A 26,696-nucleotide genomic window follows, 5' to 3' on the forward strand; every position below is an offset into this window, starting at 1 on the left:
TTGCTGCAACTCTGCTTTATGGGGGAGAATACATCTCTTGGTTAGAATGATTTAGAGTATCATTTGGTACAACAAAAGTACAATAGCCTATACAAGTTAAGCCATGAGTCAGTTTTCTGCCAAGTTAGCCTCAATGTAAAGGCCTTTCTTTGGTTTTGTTTTTATGTATAGAAAACATATATGCTTTCTCATTTTCCCAACTTGGAATCTGGTTGCAGCTCAGATTGTTTAACAGATAGGAAAAACATATGTTCCCATCATTTCTTCAAGATTTCTTTCTTTTTTTTACAAGTAAAAGTCAGAATGACTTGTGCCAAAAGGAAGAACATGTCAGATCCTGAGCTGCTCTTGGGCTGGACTGCCTGAATAGGGCTGTACCGCTGTGTTACAAGAGGTACAGTGCAGTGCTTTCAGCTGACATGCCAGTGTGGTATGAAGGCTTCCCCTGGCGGTGGGGGCCCCTTTTTTCCAGAAGTTTGGGGGCCTCCAGAAGGTTTCCCCCATCACCAGCTGGATGTGATGGTTAGAATTTAATGCCTACACAGGTGGGTCTCACAACAGGACAGGGCAGGTAAGGCTAATGGTGCAAACTGTGCCTCAGCACAGGCAGTCATCCTGGGTGAGGGTGAGGTGCAGCTAATAAAACCTGGAACCTGCAAGTGACTCAGAACATTTGTGGCTGGTGAGCGAAGAGCCCTCAGGTATGCTGCAATATTAAAAGGTTCAAAAGCACTGACAAAAAGTGTTCAGTTTTGCCCAAGGCAGCACATGAGAATCCATTGCAGTGAAATGCTACATTCATAGAAGTGCTGTTCACCCCAGAACTATATCCCAGAGGACTCAATTCTGGCTGCGCTGAGAAGTGCTGAAGTTCCCTCCATGTCGCTCTGGAGACTGAAGCAGCGAAGCAGCCCTGTTTTAGGGGGTTGTTTAGATCCTCTCTCAAACTTCAGCATCATGGACGGTGGTAGTGTGTAAAATGTTTGCTCTCCTCATGAAGTTCCATCTCTGAGCTTTTAAATTCATTTAATTCTTTTCTTATGGAGGCCTTGTCAGCAGGGGTCAGTTTGGCCCAAGGTTTGTCAGCTTGCCGGTCATAATCATGAGCATCTGTTACCTCCACGTATTCATTAAACCTCAGAATCTTCCTGGCAAGTAGTTCAGCCACAGTTGGCCTTTGACTGAGCTTTCTCGTGAGCTGACGTTTAATCTCTCGCTTTTCTGCCTGATGATCAGCTTCATTTTTAGGTTGTAGTATGTTTCATTGTTCTAGTTCTTCTGGTGTTGGTCTTTGACTCAGTCGTACTTCTGGAGTCCAGAAATCCAAAATCAAGGTGTTAGAAAGGTTGGTTCCTTCTGAAGTTTCAGAGGGAAAATTTGTTCCATGCCCCTCTCCTAGATTCTGGTGGTTGCCAGCAGTCCTTGGCATTGTAGATACATCACTCTAGTCTCTGCCTTAGTCACACAGTGTTCTCTGTGTGTGTGTCTGTGTCTCTCTGTCCAAATTTCCCTCCTCTTATCTGTTCTGTTATTCCTTAATTTTTGTAATGCATCAGTGGCTCTTTACTAAGAAAGCAAATTATCCTTGGCAGTGGGAACATGAATATGAGGAAATGGAAAGAGGGAATAAGAGAAGACTGTCTTGAACCAAAGTACAATTTGGATACTTTTGCTTTTTATAGACTTAGTCCAAGAGTCTACCAGGAATTGTATTATAAAGTACATTAAAGATGTATACTTCATATTTCCTAGGCTTGGTTTTTCCATCCTGAAGTTGCTACTACTTGTGATTCTGAGAATTTAACATATTGTCCTATTTCAATTTTCTGTGCACTTGATTTCCTGAAATTGATTTTTTTATATTGCTTTCTTTCAGCCTCAATAAATCTAGTTGTAAGCTTGGTAATTACAATTTAATTTATTAAATGGATAAGATTTAGGCTACAATGGGTCTATAAACAAAGAGACCATGTACAGTAAGTTGTTAATCTTGAAAGCCCCCACAAGCAATAAGTGCTTCCACTTGAATTACACTTAAAATTATTATTGAAGGGTTCAAATCCTATTAAACACAGAAAGAGAAAATTTCCACAGATATAGAGCTTTCCCCTTCCCACAAGTGGGTGAAAGCAGAATTTCCATGTTTTAAAATGTGTGGAATAAAAAGAGAACATTTAGAAATTACCTGCTTGTGATTATTATTGTTGGATGACAAGTTTTAATTAGAATACACAGTAAACTAAATTTCACAGAACGTCAGCTGGAAAGAGCCTTAAAAATAATCTCTCTAGGGACTTCCCTGGTGGCTCAGTGGTTAAGAATCTGCCTGCCAGTGCAGGGGACACACGTTCGATCCCTGGTCCGGGAAGATCCCACATTCCGCAGAGCAACTGAGCCCGTGTAGCAACTGAGCCTGTGCACCACAACTACTGAGCCTGTGCTCTAGAGCCCTCGAGCCACAACAACTGAGCCTGCGTGCCACAACTACTGAAGCCCGCACGCCTAGAGCGTGTGCTCCGCAACAAGAGAAGCCACCGCAGTGAGAAGCCCGCGCACCGCAACGAAGAGTAGCCCCTGCTCGCCGCAACTAGAGAAAGCCCGCACGCCAACAACGAAGACCCAACGCAGCCAAAAATAAATAAATAAACAAACAAATAAATAAATAAATCTCTCTAACCATCTTAATTAGCAAACAAGGGAATCAATGTTCAGAAAAGTGATGTGGCTGAAAACATGGTCAATAAAGCATTGGCTGCAGAGTCAGGGAAAGGAGGAGAAAGATGTATTTTTACATTTGAGGATTGGCTTAAATAGGGGGATAAGCAAACAGATGCGGGGGTAAACTAGATGGGAACCCAGAATATGGTGTTAAGTTAGTAGGTATTTTAAATCTGTCTTGGTTTATATTCTTCTTTTTGTCTCTGTAGAGACTGTTATCTAACATCCTGAAATTTCGTATCAAATGGGAGGGTTATCTAACAAGAATTTGTGTTCACTTCGCGATCCTTGTATACTCAAGAATAGAATTAAGACTCTTTATTTCCATGTATTTGATCTGGATGTTGCTAAAGACAAGTAAGGATCCAAGAAATGTTCTTGGTTGTCAAAACATCTCTAGCACGAGGATTTACTTAGCCTCTTTCAGTACTAAGGAGTGAATGCTTTATGTTACCAGATACCAAGAGATCCCCCAAATAATACAAACTTAATATATAGATGATATACACAAAGATCAATATATTTAATTATGGAATGAGAGTTGCTATGGAGATGGGAAGAGGGATTATACAGTGGGAGGAGGCATGACTTATAATTACCTTTGTAAATATTTTTAATCCCTTTGATATGAGCTTGGGATGTTGTATTCCCAGGATAGAAAATGAGGTCAAGAGAGTTTCTAAGAGTCAGGAAATGGTACCTCCCTTTGTAGTCATTACATTTTTCTAGGCCCAAAATGGGGTGTGGTCATGGAGAGAGGGATGCAGCATCATTCATCATTAAAGTATCTGGAAGGAACCTCCCAATGAATCTGTAGACTCTATTTGCAGGACTCATCCTTTTGGTCATATTTTATAGTGCTATGTGTTAGATGGAGGCTGAGGAGAAAACAAAAGCAACTAGGAGAAGGCTAGGAAAGGGAAGCATTGAGGAGACATCCTGGGAGATTTCTAGTTGCAGGAGGCGGCAGTGTCTGCTGGTGGAGGTGTATGTATGTGAGAGAGAGAGTTGTAGAGAAAGACATGGCTAAGCAGTACAAATTCTAGAGTCATATGAAGTTTTATTTGTTTCTTCCTAATATTTTGGTAAAAATTAGAATATACCAACCAGATTAATTAAAACAGATTTAATGCAACATATTTGGAGAAATCTGATATGTGGCAATACAGACTATCACTGAGGATGAACTGATTGATGATGGATAGATAGATGGATGGAAGAGTGGATGGATGGATGAATAAAGGGTGCTACAGGAAGAATTTAGGATGAGGAAGAGGAAAATCATAATATATTTGAACTATTTATTGAACTATCAATATATCCAGATTGGTGGGTTTTTAAAATTAACAATAATTGTTTATACTTTTAAAGCTCTCATATATATCATTTAACTCTGATACATGAACAACAGCAATTAACAACAGTAAGCTAGAAAGGAAAGTCAAGTTTTATACATAAGAAAGCCCTGAGATGCCATGAGAATTTTTTTTTAACTCCTTAATGTCCTTTTGATCATAACAATATTATTGGATGATTCCTTGGGCTATTTAAGCCATCTGCTCTCATGAGCTATTATAGTGAATTAAAAGAATTAAGAAGTGATTCAGTTATATATATATTCTTTTTTTAAATAAATTTATTTTAAAAAAAAGAATTAAGAAATTTACTAGCTGCTCAACTTTAGTAGCTATGACAACTTTTAAGATATTGAACTGCTTTCCTATCTACAGGCTGACTGAGCTTCAGCTCCCCCACCTGTGAAATGAAGAAGCTGGACAAGACGGTATTAAAAGGATTCCTCCAACTCTTAATTTCTATTTCTCAATGATTCTGGTTAAACCACACAGAATGCATCAAGTTAACTAGATTGTTCATTCACTTCTTCTTAAATCATGCAAAAAAATGCAAAGAAAGAGGATGTTATGTTAGTGACAAAACTTTCAAGTAATGGAATTTATGCTTCTATACCACCTGAGGTCAGGGGTCATGTTTTTTATCTAGAATTTAATAACGGAAGGGTTATTCTGATAATACCTTACCCATTCTAACCTTTTCTTTTTGTAGGTAAGAAAACTGAGACTCATAAAGATGAATAACTACCACAAGGTCACACAGCTAGAGTTAGAGTTGGCATTAAAATACTGGTCTCGTCGAAGTCCAGAGTCCTGCACAGTACTTTCCACTCCAGTGCTCATCTTAAATGTTTCCTGATGATGCTGATGCAATTTCCGATCAAGACCCACAGCTGGACCTTATGAATCTTGCCTGGGCATTTAAGATGCAGTTATTTGTACTGAGAAAATATTTCAACGTGCCACAGCTGCTCATTCGTATGCATAAATCTATGTAGACCTTGATTTAAATAAAGAAATATAGCTGGCATTGCAAGTAGGCTTCTTGGATGTTGTAAATACTCTCCTTTCTGAGAACTTTCAGAAGGTGTCAATATTCTTCCAAGGTTAAGTTGCATATTAATTTCAAGCTTTCATTGTATCTTTTACCCTATAGAGAAATGCACCATGGTCTCCAGCTCTGGTTTAAGCTCGATAACTTAATTCAGAGTGGTTACTCTGAAGATCAGAGTTTCACTTCACGCTAAAAAGAATATATACTTTTTCCCCCCTGAATTAGCTACACAATTTAAAAGAAGTAAAAAAGATTATTTAAATTAATTTCTGCTTTAAAATATAGTAAGTTACTCAAAGAAAATTTATAGTGATGGCTGAACGACTTTTTGTGATTCACAGAGCCATCCATTAGGATGGGGTTCAATCTTACTTCATCCCAACTCACTGCTTCTTTAACTCACTTGCAGGAGAGGCCATAATGAAAGAGAATGAAGCCTGAATAGGTTCACTGTGTCACTAGCTGAGGAGTTCTAACAAGATTTATGAATTAGCTTGATAATCTGTATTTAGAGGGGAGGGATAGGCAAAGTAGAGGTGAGTGACACGTGAACTTCTTAGACCCCCTGCAGCTTGATCTGTTCCTAGTAAAACCACTGAGCTATGACCAACCATTGAGTGACACATGTCAGAAATCAAACCTTGTGATATAGCCTCATGTGACTTTGCCCAGTACTCCAGGTAGAGGGAGTCCCACCCAATAGTGTCAAATGGCAATTTTTGCAGGGTCCCTAAGTATTCTAGAGCAGTGCTTCTCAAACTTTAACGTACATACAAATAACCTGTGGATCTCGACAAAATGCAGATTCTGATTTAGTTAGCCTGGGTTGGGGTTCAAGATTGTGTCTTTCTAACAAGCTCTCAGTTGCTATCCATGCTGCTGGTTCACTGACCACACTTGGCAGACCAAGACTCTAGAATAACTCATCTCTTCCCCCAGTTTCCTACATGGCTCATTCCATCACTTCTTTTAGGTCTCTGCTGAAATACCACCTTATTAGCAAGACCTTCCTTACCCACCATATATTTCTCTGTCACTATCACCTTTATTCTTCTTCCTATTTATTTATACTACTTATCACCATTTGACAAATTTTATATTTATTTGAGAGGGGCTCTTTGGTTTGCTGCTTTATCATTTTCCTAGAATGTTGACTGAGGCATAGTAAATGTTCACCAAAAATCTATTAACTGAATGAACATGGCCACTCTGCCACAATTCCATTCCATAAACCAGACCACACTTATGAGTCTCCAGGCAATAATCAACTCTGTCCTTTGGGATTTTCCTTTAGGAACTCAAGTATTCTGTTAAAGAATAAAAGGTGGAGGAAATCAGGCCCCTCCACTGTCTACTCAAGTCCCTGCTTGCTGATGGGGACCAACATCGACTTTCTCCTTCCTACTTGCAGGCCCTTCTGAAGCCCTTGCAATGTCCCCAGCAGTGCCCTGAGTAGCCAGATTAAAGGCCAGGGGATATTGGTGGCTTTCATGGGGACAGCTTGGCAATTAATTGTCTCCATTTTGTTCTCTATCTAACAACTTATATTGTTCATTTGATTCTCCTAGTGAATATCTGATGGTTTGTTATTTCAACCTCAGGCAGTAACCTCACACTAAATATAGGTGCTATTATATTAGTGAGAAGGCAACAAATGCTGTAAAGATTTGTCCCAATCTGACCCAGGGGAATGTTGTGTTAGACTCTTTTTGACAAATGTATAATTAGGTTGTAATCAATGCCTTTTTAATTCATCAATGACGTTAAAGTTGAGTTACAGAGCTTTAAAAAATGAAATGTGAGACTTTTAATAGTCTTTTCTTTGTTCTATATTACAGAGCAAGAGCTGTGGATTTTCTGCAACGCAGGAGAAAGGGAGTTTACCCATTAGAGTTGCTAAAGGTTTTGTAACAACAACAGCAAAAAAGGCACCACCTAAAAAGAGCATCAACACCAAATGTCCAATATAGGGATTCATTTACCATTTCTGCATCTAATATCAAAACCCCAGGGCACTCATTCAATATTCACTCAGCAAATATTTCTTAAACATCTACTATTAATATTTGCCAACACACTAAAGATATTATATTGCACTTCTAAAACAAGGGGAGACACATTTGATAACTCTTTAATAAAGCATAGTCAAATTCATATTGAGCACATTAACATGGGAGATAACATGAGTGGTAGAAGGGTCCTTGCCCTCTAGAAGCTTACTTAAGTGGAGGAATGTGCAAATCACGACAAGGGACACACCAGGTGTCTGAATATAGGTCTAGGGAGCTCAGAGAAAGAATCAATCAACATTGATTCAGCAGATTCAAGATGACTTTGTAGTGGAATTGGCATCTGAGGGCCTTCAGGATGAGCAGGAATACTACTGGTGGAAAGGGAGAAAAGGGAATTCCAGGCAGAGGAACCCACATAAGCAAAGGCCCAGAAACATGACAGTTCAGGACGAAGGGCAGGGGCAGGGAGCAGTCCTGTGAAGCAGAGCCACAGTGAAAAAGGATGATGCTGGTGGGTGGTGGTAGGGGGAGGGGGCGTGGAGGTTGGCTGGGACCATACTGTGAAAGGCAAGGAGTTTGTGTACAGGCATCTTGGGGTGATATCTTCTAGAATGGTAATTCTGAAAGCAATGAGGAAGATGACTGGGAGGGGTAAGGAAATGGGTGTATATATGTGTGTGTGTGTAGCAGAGGTGGGTGGGCATTATGTTTCCTTTTTTCCAAGTAATGTTGGAGTAATTTCACTAACTGAATATAGGTAATTGAAATTTTTACGAGAATTAATTTCTCATATTGCTTAAGTAGAAATTATTCTGAAGTATCAGATACATGATCCTTTTTTAAAAAAAAGAGAGAAAATAACTTTATTATTTTCTTTCTATTATTAATGTAATACCTGTTAACTTCAAAGTAAGCATGTGACACACATTGGATAAAAAAAGATGGTAAAAATGGATCACAATCACACCATGAGAAAGAAACATTTGTTTGTATGTGACTCTTTAAATTTGGCTTCAATTCTGCCACCTAGAACTAGGCATTGAATAAGACTGATGATGGATAGAGTAATTCAGACAACTGGGGCCAAGTTCATTTTAGGCAGAAGTGAGTATAACAAATTTGGCCTTACCCTGTGCAGTGAAACTTGCCAAGGAAGACACTTATTGTTATATTATGATGATTATAAATTATTTATCATTATTTCAAAAAATGTGCTAAGTACTACGAAAAATACAGTTGGAAATGGTTTTGTATTTTGCAATATACACTTATTTACCACTTGTTTTCTGCTTTGAAGCAGAAATGAAAAAGTGCAAGTAGTAAAAATGAATCCCTTCAACCTTCAATTACTGTCAAGTGGAAAATCAAGTACTGAAGAATGGTAAACTTTTCTTCATTAGTTCAACAACTTTTTAAGAAATACCAGTTATACGTACAACACTGAAGATAAATTTATCAGTGAACAAAACATAGGTTTTGGTGTCTGCACGCTTGGAACTCACAATCTTATGTAGCTTATCAAGATATTCTTTCTCCCTGCTCTCTGGAGTAGAATTCTCACCCATTTTTCAAAGTCTGGTTCCATTTTCCCACTTCCATGAAGTACTCTTGTACTGTTCTGGCTCCTGCAGGTTTATTCCTTCTCTGACATTCCATAATCCTTAGAGATGGTGCCATTATCACACAATTTTGGTTATATGTCATCAGGAACTGATCTCTATTAAATGTGTCTAAGTCTCTTTTCCTGAAGGAGATAAAAAATTCCTTAAAGACAAAGACCTGGGATAGGGGTAAAAGTGGAATTTTCTGAATATCTAGTAATATTGAGCAAGGCATCTAGAATATTCCTGATAAAAGTATTTGAATGTAAGTGAAAAACATTTTTGCAGAAAGCCTGGTTCTTGACCATGTCACAAGAGATGTCAATAAAATTTGTCTTAGAAATGCAAATCAAAACTACAATGAGGTATCACCTCACTCCTGTTAGAATGGGCATCATCAGAAAATCTACAAACAACAAATGCTGGAGAGGGTGTGGAGAAAAGGGAACCCTCTTGCACTGTTGGTGGGAATGTAAATTGATACAGCCACTATGGAGAACAATATGGAGGTTCCTTAAAAAACTAAAAATAGAATTACCATATGACCCAGCAATCCCACTACTGAGCATATACCCAGAGAAAACCATAATTCAAAAAGACACATGCACCCCAATGTTCATTGCAGCACTATTTACAATAGCCAGGTCATGGAAGCAACCTAAATGCCCATCAACAGACGAATGGATAAAGAAGTTGTGGTACATATATACAATGGAATATTACTCAGCCATAAAAAGGAACGGAATTGAGTCATTTGTTGAGAAGTGGATGGATCTAGAGACTGTCATACAGAGTGAAGTAAGTCAGAAAGAGAAAAACAAATATCGTATATTAATGCATGTATGTGGAACCTAGAAAAATGGTACAGATGAGCCGGTTTGCAGGGCAGAAGTTGAGACACAGATGTAGAGACTGGACATATGGACACCAAGGGGGGAAAAGTGCGGTGGGGTGGGGATGGTGGTGTGCTGAATTGGGCGATTGGGATTGACATGTATACACTGATGTGTATAAAATTGATGCCTAATAAGAACCTGCAGTATAAAAAAAAAAAAATTTGTCTTAGCATGGATACCTCACAATACTGGTGCAAATTAAGGGGACTTGGTGAGAATTTCCTAATGGAATCTCATGGTATACTCTTCTTTTCACTTGTTATTTTAAAGGCAAATTGATCATTATTTTTTAAATATGTCATATAAATTACATGTCCCTAAATGACCTAAACAACAATCCAATCAGTTTTCCATTTCAAACAATAGTTAAATTAAGCTATATTAAGCTAAATTAAGTTAAATTAAGAATAGTTAAATTCTTCTCCCTTTGCAAAGGGAGAAGAATGATTGCTTGATGTTGCATTACCACATTTCCAACTGATTTAAAGCCATGACAAATTAGAATGCAGTTAGGCTATTAAAATAGGGAAGTCATTCTGTGAGTCTGATTTGTACTTTGGCATTTTGAAATACTAAGCTTGTTGTTGTTATTTGCAGGTTTCTTTAGAAGCACTTTAAAAATCAATTTATTTGATTTATAAGACATGCTTTGAACAGGCATCTTGATAAAGTACAGCATAGTATCCAAAGTGAGTATATTGCTTAAAGGAAACAAAGCTGTAAGGAAGCTTAAGATGAAGATTTATGCTGATAGAACTAGGACATGCTTGTCCTTTATTGTAACTTTTAAAGCTTGGAATCATTCTGTTCAAGGTTATTTGAATGACTGTCTTCACTATCAAGAGCTTCTAATTGGTGTAGCTATGGTTCTGACCATCTTATCAGTCTCCAGAATTGTTTGAGATGCAATTTTTCAGAAATGGGAAAACAGTCAGCGATATTTATGCCTTGCATCAGATTATGGTGTAGGGCATAGAGTTTGAGACCCAAAGATAACAGCTATCAATAAAATGGAAGAATCCCATGAACAAGTTCTTACTCTATATGAAGTAGAATTTGTTCATCAAATTGTATTAACCCAGATCTTTTTCATTTTCTGTTTTACAATGGGTACTTTGGAGCTGTTTATTCCTATTAGAAGACATATCTACTAATTTTTAAGAAGTAGAAAGACTTGTCAAAACTGTCTGGGAAGAAAACGTTTCCTTGGTGCTGTCATCATCCATCTTTGACAAACACAAATCCCCTCTTCCCAGATGGCTCTCTGGCCATATCTGGGCTAGGCCAATAGAAGAAAGCAATTAATACTTTTTTTTTTTTTGGTATAACTTAATTGCAAATTCTAATTCTAAAGTCAGGCAAAGTGAAAGTGACATACCAAAACACATAATGGCAGAATGTTTTCTTTATTCTCTCGTAAAACATGTGGTTGGCCACCATTAACGGCAAAACCTAAGATGTCACAGGAAAGACACAAACCTCAATCTTCCAAAAATCAGTAGACCAACTGATGCTAAGAAAGAATCATTTGAAAAGGCCAAAGAAGCTCTTTATGCATGTGGATGCACAAAGGCTCTTCCTTGAAGGTCCCTTGTACTTTCACATTCATCTGTTAAATTCTCCTCTCTGCTAGCCATGTAGACCAAAAACAATTAACTACATTTCTTGAAGACAGAACCATATTCCACTTTTTTTTTTTTTGTAAAAAGTCTAGTCCACAGTGATATACATAACTACATTTCTTTAACAAAACAGCAATTAATATATATAAATTTGCTAAGAACTCAATTCCACAGCAGGGAACATCCCAACTGTCTCACTGATCCTCATTCTGATCACAGAAACAGATGTTGAAACCAATCAAAAAGCAGGTTTGGCTAATCTAATTTAGAATATCTCACCAAATCTCAATTGGCTAATTCAACTTATGACGTCTCACCAAGTCTCAGGGTTTACAGTGATGTATTCCAAACAAGGGATAGTGTGGCAGAAGAGGCAAAAATAAAATAAAATAAAATAAAATAAAATAAAATAAAAATTCCACATCAAGGACATCCAAAAACCACGTTAGTGTTAATAAGAGTAAGTCAATGCCACAAGGAGAGACTATGGTCTACTGATCATGGTCTATTTCTGTAGATGAGATCTCTCCCCCTTGCTTCCTAAATCTTAATTGCTTTTATAGTATCCATTGCTGACCAAAGGTGTATACCAGATAAGAATATAAATGAAATAAAGCTGATGCTACTTGTTATTTGTTTAAATTCATATTTTCAAACTGGCCTTTCTAACTGTTGGATGTTTTCCTTGGAATTGAGAGTAACAAAGCCTCATGTTCTTTGGACATAAACCACAAAATTTTCACCATAGATTGCTTTAAAAAATCTTGTGGATGGTGACTGGTTAGTACCGGCGATCAGAAATGCAGGCACCCGTTCACACAGAAACACATCAGAACACTGTAAGTTTGAGTTCTCACTGACCTTCAGGTTGGTATTGTGCTATAATCGTCACCGTCTGTCCAGCCCCCTTTAGTGCTGCAGCAGCCTGTTCATGAGATGCTCCACGAAGGTCAATGCCATTCACCTGAAAGAGAGGAAGCCGGAGAATTTTGGTATTTCATAAGGCATATTATTCTGATAGACAGAGGGAAAACGTTTCCCAAAACTGAGAGGCTAAGATTATGTTACCTGCCTCAAAACCCTTCATGTCCTACCCAGGCATTTGAGTGTTAACCTATCAAATTTCATGCTCTTAATAACTTTAGTTAGCAGAAACATGAAATTTCACCTCGGACGTTTGTGCCATGGTCTGAATGGGTTGAAAGTTTTGTCTACCCATGTCCAGTAAGATTTTAGTGTGTGCATTTAATATGCTTCTATGAGTTTCCTAGATTTCTGGGTTAGATAGGAGCCTTCAAAATTAGAAGGAAAACAGGATAATAAAGAAAGACACATGTAATGTATGTAGACAAGTATGTGCTGACAGAATAATATATTCATATGAGATTCTGGGGAGACTGTATGGAATGGGGCTGGCTGCCTGCCAAATCCCTCTCTTTGGTCATATGCCTGGTCCTGTCATCCTGAGCTTGGTTAGACAGCCCTGAGCCTTGTTACCAAAATAAATTTGACTGCCCCATTTCTTATGTATAATTCCAGAATGAATTGTGACAAAATGAAATAGAGAATGCCAGGAGTTTATGTTGCTCTTGCTAACTCCCATTTTGGGGCCCTTGCCAAAAGAGAAACAGAGCATCTAAAAATTAAGCACAAAACTCTGCCGAGAGGGAAAAATCACTGTGAAGTCAAATTTAATGAGACGCAAAAGCTAAAATCTTTCTCAAATCAATTCAGTCTAAGCCAACACAATGTAATTACTAAGTGCTTTCCAATGACAGGGCTCTGTGTGTGCCCAGGAGAGGGATGGTCGATGGGGAACAAAGGTGAACAAGACAAGCCCCTAAGAAGCTTTTCAGTTTCAACTGAACACACAGAGTCCAGTTTTCCAAACTACACAGCTGATATCTGAATTCTGTTTCCTTTTACTTCCAGGGAAGATGGCTATGGAACATGAAAAAGAATAAAAGAACTGATCAGCTTATCTACACATAAAATATAGAATCTTATTCCACTTCTCATCAGTCTTCTTTGACAACGATATTGAGTGGTGGATGGGGGTTGCCACTGAGTTTTCCCTGTCAGGCCTGGAACATCTGTAATCTTTAATCCCACAAGCTGGTCCTCTCATAATAACTTTGTTAAAGTCTCCTTATTCACTTTTACTAATTTCATGGCTTTCTATTCTGGTGAAAGCATTGATTGGCTTTCTATGCTTACTGAGAGCTTTGATTACACGGTAACACTGGGAAGTCCACTGAGTGAACCTGGGTCTGGCTGGGCCACTCCTTACTAGCTGAGTGATGGTCATATCACCTCTCTGAGTCTCAACTCTCTCCTGCCTCAGGGAGAAGGGACTGTTAGGCTCTTTGAGTCTAAAACCTCTTTGAACTATAAAATCCCAGATTTAATCCTTATTAAATGACAGTCATTTCGGAGACTGTCTAGGTGTCGATGAGTCAGAAGTATGACTCAGAGAGCCAGAAGAGACAGGAAAAGTAATTTGATCTAGGCTCCTGCCTACAGGAAGCTGAATGCACAAACGTCATAGGCCGAATGACCTCTTCTTTTGTCAAACAATTAGACTTAACTTTTTATTAAAAAATAATATATGATCATGGTAATGAATTCTTATGTTTCAGAAAGGTGTAAAAAGAAAAGTAAAAAGTCCCCTCACCACCTTCACTCCCAGAAGTAACCACTATTAGCAGTTTTTAGTGTATGCTTTTTAGAAATCTGCTATATGCAGGTGCAAGCAGGTCGCTTTATCGCGATTTGTTTCTATTTTATATTTTAATATATTATTGACTTTTAATTTAAACAGATAAGATCATATCATATATATAGTTGTATAACTTGTTTTTGTTTAGCTTTTCATTTAACAATCTATTGTGGTCATCATCCAATTCAGCTCATATCATTCAAACGTTTAACAGGAGCCTAGTATCCCATGGTATGGATGTACCAGTAATTTTTCTGTAGGATCCCGTCTGATGAGGTTGAGGCTGTGTCTAGCTTCTTACCATTAAAAATACTTATGGGGACTTCCCTGGTGGCGCAGTGGTTAAGAATCCACCTGCCAATGCAGGGGACACGGGTTCGAGCCCTGGTCCAGGAAGATTCCACATACCACGGAGCAACTAAGCCCGTGTGCCACAACTACTGAGGTTGCATGCTGCAACTACTGAAGCCCACGTGCCTAGAGCCCGTGTTCCACAACAAGAGAAGCCACCGCGATGAGAAGCCCACGCACCCCAACAAAGAGCAACCCCCGCTCGCCGCAACTAGAGAAAGCCCGTGCACAGCAGCAAAGACCCAATGCAGCCAAAAATAAATAAACAAATAAATTTATTTAAAAAAAAATTCTTATGAAGGCGTTTCTGAAGGATAAATTCCCTGGAAATACACTTTTTAAGTTAAAAAGTATATGCATTATGTTTCTTTTAGTTTGCTATTGTACATTTAAAAAACATTTATTTCCTGAACAAACAGAAACTAATAATGAAGAGAACAAAAACAGGCCATAATCTCATTGCCCAGATAATGTATTGATATAAAAAATATAATTAATATACAGTCAGCCCTTTATATCTGAAGGTTGTGCATTGGCAAATTCAGCCAACCTTGGATTGAAAATATTCGAAAAAATTTCCAGGAAGTTCCAAAAAGCACAACTTGAATTTGCTACATACCTGGCAACTATTTACATAGCATTTACATTGTATTAAGTATTATAAGTAATCTAGAGATGATTTAAAGTATATGGAAGGATATGAATAGATTATATGCAAATACTACACCATTTTATATAAGGGACATGAGTATCTGTGGATTTTGATATCTGTGTGTGTGTGTGTGTGTGTGTGTGTGTGTTGTCCCTGGGGACAACTGAGGGACAACTGAATGTACATAATGCACATATGTGAAAATTAAAGCCATACAAAAAGGTATAAAAATAAAAGGCTTCCCCTACCTCTAATTATTCTCTCCAAAGGTAACTGTGTTAATGGCTTCTTGTATATACTACCAATTATTTCTGTTATGAATATAAGCAGGTTTATAAAATTATAAATAACTTAAAAATTTTACACAAAAAGATATTTTAAATATTGCTTTATACTTTGATTTTCTTCCATTTACTAACACATATTAGAGAGCATTCTTTTTTTATTGAAGTATAGTTGATTTACAATATTATATTAGTTTCAGGTGTACTGCACAGAGATTCAATATTTTCATAGATTATACTCCATTTAAAGTTATTACAAAATAAGGGCTATATTTGCCTGTGCTGTACAATATATCCTTGCTGCTTATCTATTTTATACATAGTAGTTTCTTTCTCTTAATCCCGAGAGCATTCTTCATTCACATATTCTTATACATTATCTTATTCTTTTTAATAGCCATGGAGGGTTCTATTAGTCAATGTAAAGCTATTTTACCAGGGCACAGTTGATGGGCACTTAGCTTATTTTAGTATTTTGCTATTACAAACAATTTTATAATAAATCTCATCTAACAGTAAGTTGTTGGATAAAGGGTATGAGTGTTAAATTTTGGTAGCTAATGCCAAGTTGCTTCTAAAAATGTAGCATTAATTTATACTCCCACAAATAATATGATTGGCTACTTCCTCACACTCTTGTAAAAATTGCTCATACCTTAACATTTGACCTTGGCCGTTCTGATAGGTAGACAATTATATTTTTAAATTTTGCATTTCTCCAATTATGAGGTTAAACAGCTTTTTATATGTTTGTTGGATATTTAAATTTGTTTTTAGATAAAACGCCTGTTCACTTATTATGCATTTTTTTTTTTTTTGGTTTGAGTAGTTTGCTCTTTTAAAAATTTATCTGCATATTAAGAATATTGGTTCTTCACCTCAGATAACTATTGCAAATATTCTTACTAGTTTGGTATTTGTATTTTTTATTATTATATTTTAAGTATTTAAACTTTTCCCTTGTATGTTATTTCTTGCCATACAGAAGTTTAAAACGTTTTATATAGTCACATTTTTTTTCCTTTTTAGCTTCTGAGTTTTGTAATATATATTCCCTTCTCTGATACATATTAAACAAATTACCCATGCTTTCTTCTAGTACAACCCTGGTTTAAGTTTTAGCCATTTAATCTTTGTTGTACTGGAAAGTATTTTGGTGTTTGATGTGAGAACCAGGTGAACACACCCTTTCTTCGACCTTTCCTTTATAGCGTCAGACTTCTACGTCTTTCAATATTTTAACCATCCTCTGAATTTCTCTCAGTTAGTGCACTAAGGGGCCATGAAAGAGTGGGAAGGAACAAAAGATTTGGAGTCAGAGAGAACTAGATTTGAACCCTGAGTCCACCAGTTATACCTAAGTAACTTGGGAAAGTCATTTAACTTCTTCAAACCTCAGCTTTCTTACCTGTAAAATGGGTATAATATCTACCTGCCTATCAGGGCTGTTGCATGAAATAGATGAGACAATAACTGTAAAGCCCTTAACACGGAGCCTGGCGCAAATAGGCATTCAGGAAATGATATCTATTATGCTGTGAGTATTTCTTCAAAGAGTTGTGATTATAAGTGATGAAATAAAATCTAATGGAAATGAACGAATACTGAATATAATGTGTGGGTTACTTCATGGTTTTCTTTTCTTCTTTTTTTTTTTTTTTTTTTTTTCTTTTTTAGGAACAATTTCAGCACTGGAAGAGCTGTTCATCCAGTGCTTACACATTAGAGATGGTTTCCATAGGGGAATGGACCTGCCCAAAGTACTATCAGAGTTAGCACAGGGTCAGCACCAGCCCAGAGTTTCTTTTGCCCAGCCCAGGCTTCTTTCCACTGTAGCAGATGCACCCTATTATGTGTGTTTGTTTTCCACTGGGCCAGTAATAATCAAATCTTGCTCATCTTGGACCTAATACTACATGGGTCTCCACATTTGATGCTGTGGTTATCCTGAACAATACTACATTGCCCGTGGCCATGTTGATTTTCCTCCAGGTTTTAGCAAACATGCTTTCCTCCAGTCTTTCAAACTTTTCAAGGTCACTTTGATTCTTATTTCTATCTCTGAGGTTTGAGTTTTTATCAGTAATCTTTGCTCAAATAACATTTCAGAGGCGTTCAAAAACAGTTTACATTATTAATATGACATTTTAAAATACCAAGTATGATACAGCCTCACATATTTATTATTTCTATTTTTCTACTTGAGCTTTAATTTTCTCTTCTTAAAGCGTGGACTGGGAGATTGGACGCCATTCGTTACTGTTGAGATTAACAATGATAATCATTGATAACAGCATGAGGCATGCTCATATATATAGGAGACTTTTATACATTATCTTGTTTAATTCTCAGGAGGCTGGGATTATTTTTCTTACTTTACAAATAAGAAAACAGAGCTCAGGACTTCCCTGGTGGCGCAGGGAATCCACCTACCAATGCAGGGGACACGGGTTCTATCCCTGGGTTGGGAAGATCCCACATGCCATGGAGCAATTAAGCCTGTGCACCACAAATACTGAGCCTGCACTCTAGAGCCCGCGAGCCACAACTACTGAGCCCACGAGCCACAACTACTGAAGCCCACCCGCCTAGAGCCCGTGCTCTACAACAAGAGAAGCCACCACAATGAGAAGCCCGTGCACTGCAATGAAGAGTAGCCCCTGCTCGCCGCAACTAGAGAGAGCCCGCGTGCAGCAACAAAGACCCAACACAGCCAAAAATAAAAATAAATAATAAAAAAGAAAGGTATCATTATAAAAAAAAAGAAAAGAAAACAGAGCTCAGAGAGAATCACTAACTTGTCAAAGTTAAGTAGTTGGAAGAGGTTAAGGATTTGAAACAGTCTAACTAAAACTCTTGAGCTCTTAACAGCCAATTCCCACTGTTCTCCCTTTAATAACCTATCCAGTTCTGAGGAGAAACTTGACTTTCAAGCTCCCTGAGACTGCAGCACACAATTGGGTGCAGCTGGTCCACTCTACCACAGCCCAAACAACCTGGTTTAGACATTATGGCCCAGCCTATGGTGATCAGATGGTATAGGGCTGAAGTGAAAGGCTTTGAGTAGGCTAGAAAATTCCATCTATTGCTATCTCCTTATATATACAACTGTCATTAGATCATAGAAAAAATTAAATTCTACTTGTTATAACATCCTTTTCACAACCATGTTGCTGATAGAAATTTAGCACTTCTAGTTGATTCAAGCAGTTGTAGGGTTTTTTCAGATGCTAATGTGAAGGTGAATGGTGGACCATGTCCAGAGTCAACACTTTTTCTTTTTGTTTTTAAAAGATGAGAACTATTTGCTATTTCAGCCACTAGGGCCCCTGGCCTGGGGCTCCAGGGAGTCCCTGAATAAATGACTCAATGTTCTCCAGAAATATTTGACTATTTCTTAGTATTATAGAAAGGATGCTATCACAATCAGAATTTCAGAAATGGAGAGAGCCTTTGTGACCCTCTTCAACTCCCAATGTATGATGTATACCTTTAAGCTGATTCAACCACATTGCTCTCCCACCATGTTGACCTTTTTCATTTCTCTGATTCAGGCATTTCTGCATCTCTGCACATGCTATTTTCCCTACCTAGAATATAATTTTTCATCTCTTCCTCACCTGGAAAACTTCTCCTAGTCCTCAAAGATTCAGTCTGTAGAGGTTTTGATTTCTCCATCAAATCTGAATAGAAACTTGCTGGGTATTCTTGGTTGTAGGCTTTTCCCTTTCATCACTTTAAATATATCATGCTACTCCCTTCTGACCTGCAGAGTTTCTGCTGAAAAATCAGCTGATAACCTTATGGGGATTCCCTTGTATGTTATTTGTTGCTTTTCCCTTGTTGCTTTTAGTATTCTCTCTTTTATCTTTAATATTTGTCATTTTGATTACAGTGTGTCTTGGTGTGTTCGTCTTTGGGTTAAGCCTGTATGGGACATTCTGTGCTTCCTGGACTTGGGTGACTGTTTCCTTTCCCAGGTTAGGGAGGTTTTCAGCTGTTATCTCTTCAGATATTTTCTCAGGCACTTTCTCTGTCTCTTCTCCTTTTGGGACCTCTATAATGTGAATATTAGTGTACTTGATGTTGTCCCAGAGGTCTCTTCAACTGTCTTCATTTCTTTTCATTCCTTTTTCTTTTTTTTCCTTCTGTTCAGTGGCCATGATTTCCACTACTCTGTCTTCCGGCTCACTGATCCATTCTTCTGAATCATTTAGTCTACTATTGATTCCTTCTAGTATATTTTTCATTTCAGTTATTGTATTCTTCATCTCTCTTTGGTTGTTCTTTGTATTTTCTAACTCTTTGTTAAAAACTAACTTCTTGCTCTGTGCATCCATTCTCCTCCCTAGTTCTTTGATCATCTTGATTGCCTTTCATCTGGAATATTCCTCTGTTGCCTCATTTTATCTAAGTTGCTGTTGGTATTTTTATGTCTGTGGTAGGTTGGAGAAGTGGCCCTCTGTAGGAGGCATCCTATGCGTCCTTGAAGTGCACTCCCCTCTTGTCACCCAAGCTATATGCTCTAGCCCTAAGAGGGCTGCACGGGTCCTTCTGTTGCAACAGGCTATGTGGGTGGTCCGGTAGGTCTGCTGCTGGCTGCTGTTTAGTGGGGCCTGGTCACAAGGTAGCTGGCTGCAGAAACCTAGGGGGCCTTGGGGCTAGTGCTGGCTCACTGGTGGTGGAGTCAGGGTCCTGAAGACTCTGGGGCTGTTGCCCACCCACTGGCGGGTGAAGCCAGATCCTGGGGTTAGTGCTGGACTGCTGGCAGGCAGAGCTGGTTCCTGGAGTCTGGCTGCAGGGCCCAGGGATCCCCAAACTCGTTTAAGATCATTGGTTGTGGGGGGCTGGTTCCTGACACAGTTGGTTATGGGGTCCAGGTGTCTGGGAGGTTGCGTTGGCCTGCTAGTGGGCAGGGCCAGGGCCCAGCTGGACCCAAGGTAGGATCTGGCCTGCATTGTGAGGTGGTGGTTTTCCGGCTTCTGGTGTCTGCCCCGGGGTGGGTCTAGAGGCTTGCGCAGGCTTCACGGCAGGAGGGGCCGGCGCCTGCTCACTGGGGGTTGGAGCTGGGTCTTGACTCTCTGGTGGGCTGGGCTGTGTCTAGAGGCATGTCCGGAGGCAACTGTGGACTCTGAGTCTTTACGCAGCCTGTCTGCGCATGGGTAGGGCTGTGAACCGCTCAGATAAGTTGTTTGGCCTGAGGCGTCCCAGCACCTTCCCCAGCAGGCTGTTGGGCGGGGCCAGATCTTGGGCTAACGAGGTAGTGGGAGGTCCCACCTGACGCCGCCAGCGCCGCTGACGCAGCGGGAGAACGCGCTCCCAAATATGGCTGCCCTGGAACTCGGCAGACGCCCCGCTGATTCTCCGGGAGACTCTCCAAGACCAGCAGGTAGGTCTGACCCAAGTTCCTATCAAGTGACTGCTTTTGCCCTTGTTCCTTGCGCGTGGGAGATTTTGTGTGCGCCCTTTGAGAGTGAAGTCTCTATTTCCCCCAGTCCTATGGGGCTCCTGCAATTAAGCCCCGCTGGTCTTAAAAGCCAAATGCTCTGGGAGCTCACCTTCCTAGTGCTAGACCCTTGAGCTGGGGAGCCTGACGTGGGGCTCAGAACTCTCACTTCTGTGGGAGAACAACTGCAATATAATTATTCTCCAGTTTTTGGGTTGCCTACCCCGGGGGGTAGGGGATTTGATTATATCACCAGTCGTCCCCTCCCCCCCGGCCCCGCTCCTACCCGTCTCGTTGTGGTTTCTGCATATCTGTAGCTGTAAAAGGCCTTTTCTGGTAGGTTTCAGTCTTTCTCACTGATCGTTGTTCTGCAGATAGCTGTGACTTTGGTGTGCTCATGAAAGGAGGTGAGCTTGGGGACTTTTCTACTCCATCCCCTTGGCCGCTCTCCTCTAGAGGTTGCGTCTGAATGGACTTGTGGGATGTGCTTATTTATGAGCTCCTAAAGATAGGAGCTTGTTTTATTGGAGCTTGAGTCTCTAGCCTAGTGCCTGGTAGATTGTAGGTGTGTAATAACTGAAGAGGGGAGTGACTGAATAAGTTAAGTGAGTGAGTGAATAATCTCACTACATTATCCCAGGCAAATGGTCATCCAAGCTGATTTGACACTGGCTTCACCTGTTGAAGAACTCACTGTCTTTCAGGAAAATCCACTTGGGGTCAGCTCTAGTGATCAAAAAAAAAGTTCTTTGTGTGGAATCTAAATAATTTTCCTGGTACTTTCCACCTCCTGGTTCTAGTTCTGCCCTCTGAGGGCTGACAGAATATTTTTTCTTTTCTATGACTGCTTCTTTTCTACGGTCCTCTAACATTTGAAGATGGTTTTCCCTTTTCTAGGTTAAACGACCTCATTCCCTTCCCCTTCCCTCCCTATCATTCTCACCAAGTGACCATTTGTTTCTATTTGCATACCTCCAGTGACAGGGAACTCTCTCCTTTTCTAGTCTGTTTCATTTTGGGATGGCTCTTATGAGTGTTATTTCTAGCATCTTATTATTTAATGCCTCATCAGAGACTCAGCTGAGTGCATGTGAGGTCAGTTATAGCAAAATGGAAGCTCTCACACTATTATTCTTTAATACGCACCTGGTGTGGTATCTGGAGCTAAATACAGTGCTGACAAAAAAAATCCATTTCTTTAAAATATCCATTTTTGTCATTTCCTTTTCCAACTTAAGGGAAGGAGTGAACTAGAGGGACACATAGCCATTGTCAAGCAGTTTACTGTTCAGTGGAGGGCAGTGACAGGTAAACACACGATTAAGCACCTAGTGGTTAAGTGCTATGACAGGATAAGGTCAGAGTGCTCTGAGACCCAAAGGAAGGGCCCCTGCTAGGTATGAGGAGGTATCAGAAGGTTTTCTGGAGGAAGTATCATCAGAAATGAGATCTGAATGAGTCATCCAGGTGAGGATGGGTGCAGGGTGTCCACGCAGGGCTGTGGAAAGAGGGGTGGGAAGAGGAGTAGCAAGAGTATTCCAGGCAGAGAGGGAGGCAGATATGAAGGTCTGGAGGTGAGAGGGGGTCTGGCACACGTGAAGAAAAGAAAGTAGTTGTTACTAAAGGGCAGAGAGGGGAGAAAGGAGAGTGGGAAAGAGATGAGAGGTGAGGCAGGAGAAATGAAGGTGATGATGATGATAATGATGAAGATGATGGTAGTGGTGATAACTCACATGTACATATTTACTCTGTGGCAGGCACTGTTCTAAGCATTTCCTACGTATCAATCATATCAATTTCCTTAACCCTCACAACAGCTCTATGAGGTAAGAACACATACTTGCCCATTTTATAGAGAACACTGGGGCAAAGGCAGATTTAATACTTGTCCAAGTTTCCACTGCTAATATATTGGCAAAGCCAGGAATTAAACCCAGGCAATCTGGTTTAAGGGTCAGCATTCCTAACCATGACATATTAAGTGAATGTACAGTTTATCTTCACTGAAATGGGGAGCCATTCCTCAGCTTTGAATTGAGGAATATTGTTTCACCATCACTCCTGTACCCCAGGAGTGCTTACAGCTAGAGAGAATACAGATAATATGCAAGAGGCATGTGCTATTGCCAGCCCCGCTAACAGCCTCCCAAGTTGCATCGATCCCTGTGGAGATGCTTCTCAGAAGGCAGCACCACTGCTCATGGTTGCTGAAGTTTTCCATCCCAGCTCATGCCATCCACCTGCTCTGAAAACTGTCATGGGACGAACACTGGGTTTAGACTTGAGAAGGCCACAATTCAAATCTTGGTCCCATGATTTACCAACTCTGTGACCTTGGGTAAGTTACTTAACCCCTTTGAGCTTCAGTCTCCTCATTATGCAACTAAGATAGTAACCCTTATTTTGCTGGGTTGCTGTAAGGATGATTAAGATAATGCAAATAAAGTACTCAGCAGAACACCTGGCACGTTGGGTAGGTACATATCCATTATCTATTAAATGAGGACTTCCAAATGGCTTTTATCAGCAATAATAAAACCAAAGGATAGATTTGGTATAAGATTGTCTTGGATTAAGAGTAGCTAAGAACTACACATTTAACTGAATTGTTAATTGTGAAAAAAATACAAAGGGCTGACCCAGTGGGAAAGGGCTAGATAATTGGCACCGGATTTCAATTAAAATTAGTCAGATGCAGAACACTGGGGACTGTTTCAAGCAAATTATTTCACAGTTGGGGGTCTTGCTGGTATGTAGCTGGGGGCAGCTGGGAAGAAACTGGGGCAGAATCCAAACAATTTCTACTTTATTTAGAGAGAATAGGGATAGTAAAATGACCAGATATATTACCAGTGAATTAAATCAATGTAGAAGGCTCCATCTTTTCTCAAGAGGGAAAAAAAAAAATCTATTTTTTAATTTCCTGAAGTGATGTGATATAGTGAGATGGAAATTTGGGTTCTGTTGCTAACTCTGTCACTAACTTAACTCAGGCCAGCTAATGAGCTGCTGAAGAAAATAGAAGGTGCTGGACCCCACCATTTCTGGGGTCCCTGGTAGTTCAAAATTCAGTGATGTCCATGGCTTAAAAATAACATCTCAAAGTATTTTACAGTTAGTAAACTGTTTTCCCACCTCGCTTTTTTTTTAACTGAACAAGGTGAGATATAAACAAACGAATGTAATAGAAGCATTTACATGTATTGTGATCTTTATCACATATTGTGAAGGAAGCAAGGAAACTATAAATATCCCATTCAGTCTTGAATTGTGAGCAGGCTGGCGTGGCTGGCATGGAGCATGAGAGAGAGAAGGGAAAAATGGTGCCAGCAGAATGCCTCTTTGAGTTTAAGAAGTTTTGTCAATAAGTGGCCGGGGGAGGGTTTTACAAAGGCATTTAACGCAGTTTGATTTGTGTTTGGGGAAGGATAACTATGGCAACAGTGAAAAATTGGGGTTGGAGAACTAAGTAATCAAAAATAGGATAACAAGATGGGCGACTACTGCAGTATTAAACATAGTAGATGATGAAGGCCTGAATTAGAAAAATAAGAATGGAATTGAGGGTGGGAAATAAGTGTAGACTTGAGAGAGGACACAGAGGGAGGTTCTATACAGCTATTCTTCTCAAATACTTCTGGGAACCAAATAGAGTTTAAATAGTATCTATAGTGTTGAGTGGATGAGAAATGGGAGATGAGAAGGTGGTTAGAGGGGTGATGATACCATTAATCAAAATGGGAACACAGGGTGGAAAGTGGGTCTGGACGAGAGGATAGTGCATTTTGTTTTAGACATGTAGAGTTTGCTGTGTCTATTGGGCATCTACAGTTTTACAGGCAGTTGGGAAATATCGATCTGAAGCTTAGAGAAATAGTTAATTTTGCTCTCTTTTTTTATTTTTTGGCCACACGGTGCAGCATGCGGGATCCTTTTTCCCTGACCAGGGACCGAACCTCGCCCCCTCGCCCCCTGGACCACCAGGGAAGTCCCGAGAAATAGTTAATTTTAATAATCATTTTATTCTTGGTATTCCTAAGGTCACTACCCTGATCTGACTAGACCCAGATATAGAAGAGGCTTGCTGTACAAAATGTGGCTAATAAGAGTACCCACTTCACAGAGTTGGTATAGGATAGATTAGTTAATACATATAAAATACTTACGGCAGTGTCTGGTATATAGTAAGGACATATAATTATTAACTATTACTGACCCCTTCCCCTGACACTCACAAAGTAAGAGGATGACCTGGACTAGTGTAAAATTGTATCAATAAAGATTTAGCAGGCCAAGGAGAAGTGCTAAGATTATAGGCATTGAAAGAGGAAAGCACAGTCTTAGGAGTTAGAAGACCCCAGTGTTTGTCCCATCCTGCTGTTAGCTTATTTCACTTTGGGAAGTCCCTTTTCCTCGCTGGGACTCAGTTTCTTCATCTAGAAAGAGAGCCTCACGCTAAAAATCTGAGGTCCCTTCTAGTGATTAATAAACAAATATATTCTATGCTTACTATGTATTTTGTTGACAGCTTGAGAAAAACATTCAGCATTAAACTTTTCAAACACCCTCCAGCATGTCCCAGAGTGAATGAACTATACATTGTATTTGAAGTGGAAATTTCTAGTTAAGTCCCCTTCTCCTCCTGGAGGCTGTTGCACTTGGTTTCGAGTGAAAACATTTCTGACAGTTGTTGCATAAAAGCTCAGGACCAGAATCCTCCTGGAGCAGAGGCAAAATGAAAAACTGATATTGGATATTTACATGTCTTAGCAGTTAAAATTAACATCCCTTTTAAATTTGGCTTGCTGATGCAAAAGTAAGCATATATTAAAAAAAGAAAAAAGAAACCTTTAAAAATGTTTTGGTTTACCAGGACATCTGTAGAGGACTGATCATTTTGGAGTCTTTAACTGAAAATGATAAGGTGTAATTTGGGCCATCCAAACCCAACTTACTACAGGCCAAAACACAGTAAATAACTTTTAGGATTCATGTGTTTTGAGTAACAAAGTAACTATCTTTATACGAATATGTAAGCAAAAATAGTTGAAACCTTATGTTGTATATGGTATTAGTATCTCCAGCTCTGACTTCTCCCTTAAGCCTAGACTTATAAATCTGTTTGCTTACCTGATATCTCCAGTTGAATGTCCAAGATTTTTCAGACTCATCAGGCTCAAAATCAAACTCTTAATTTTTTCCTCGAAACCTGTTTCTGGGGAGTTTTTCCACTTTCAGTAAATAGTAATACCACCATCCAGCACTCAAACCACTCAACCAAGAACCTACATGCCAACCAACCTTAATCCTCTTTCCCTCCCACCTCCTGCAAATAATCCATCAGCATGTCTGTTTCTAGCTCCAAGCAGTATTTCAATTTCACTCACTTTTCTCTAACTCCACCCCTATCCCCCTTGGCCAAGCCACCATTTCTCCTGGGGATACTGCAGTAGTCTCTTGACTGGACTCCCTGCTCTCACTCTGGCTCCCCCATTCTTCTCTATCCATTTTCAACCCAACAGACAAAATGATCTTTTCAAAAGGTATTTTAGATCATGCCTCTCTCCTGCTAATTTTTTTCCATTGGCTTCTTGCTGTACTTTGAATAAAATCCAAACGCCTAGCCATGGCTTCCACCCATCCCTCTGATTCCATCTCATTCCACTCTTTGCCTTCTTCTCTGCCCTACAGGCACAAGGACCTTCATTCTGCTTCACTTAAAGCCAGTTCCCTCCAGCCTTCGGGCCCATGTATATCCTCTGTCTTTCTGACTGTAGTGCTTTTCCGTAGCTTTTGTCACATTTGATCCCTCATTTTCACAATTCTCAGCTTAAAGCCCAATTCCTCTGAGAGCTCTTTGCTGACTACCCCATTTAAAGTAGGCTTCCAGGGCTTCCCTGGTGGCGCAGTGGTTGAGAATCTGCCTGCTAATGCAGGGGACACGGGTTCGAGCCCTGGTCTGGGAAGATCCCACATGCCACGGAGCGGC

General features: G+C 39.6%; 1 protein-coding gene across 9 annotated transcripts in view; it reads right to left on the minus strand.

The window, feature by feature from the left end:
* DLG2 (discs large MAGUK scaffold protein 2) overlaps window positions 1-26,696 on the minus strand; it is a 1,232,045-nt gene that overhangs the window by 326,384 nt on the left and 878,965 nt on the right. For all 9 annotated transcript variants that reach the window (XM_057552562.1, XM_057552552.1, XM_057552555.1 and 6 more), the window contains one exon: window positions 12,117-12,219. In XM_057552562.1, the coding sequence (XP_057408545.1) occupies window positions 12,117-12,219 (103 nt within the window). The remainder of the gene's footprint in view (window positions 1-12,116; window positions 12,220-26,696) is intronic.

Source organism: Balaenoptera acutorostrata, chromosome 9 (assembly GCF_949987535.1).
Source record: "Balaenoptera acutorostrata chromosome 9, mBalAcu1.1, whole genome shotgun sequence".
In the NCBI taxonomy this organism is placed as follows: Eukaryota; Metazoa; Chordata; class Mammalia; order Artiodactyla; family Balaenopteridae; genus Balaenoptera; species Balaenoptera acutorostrata.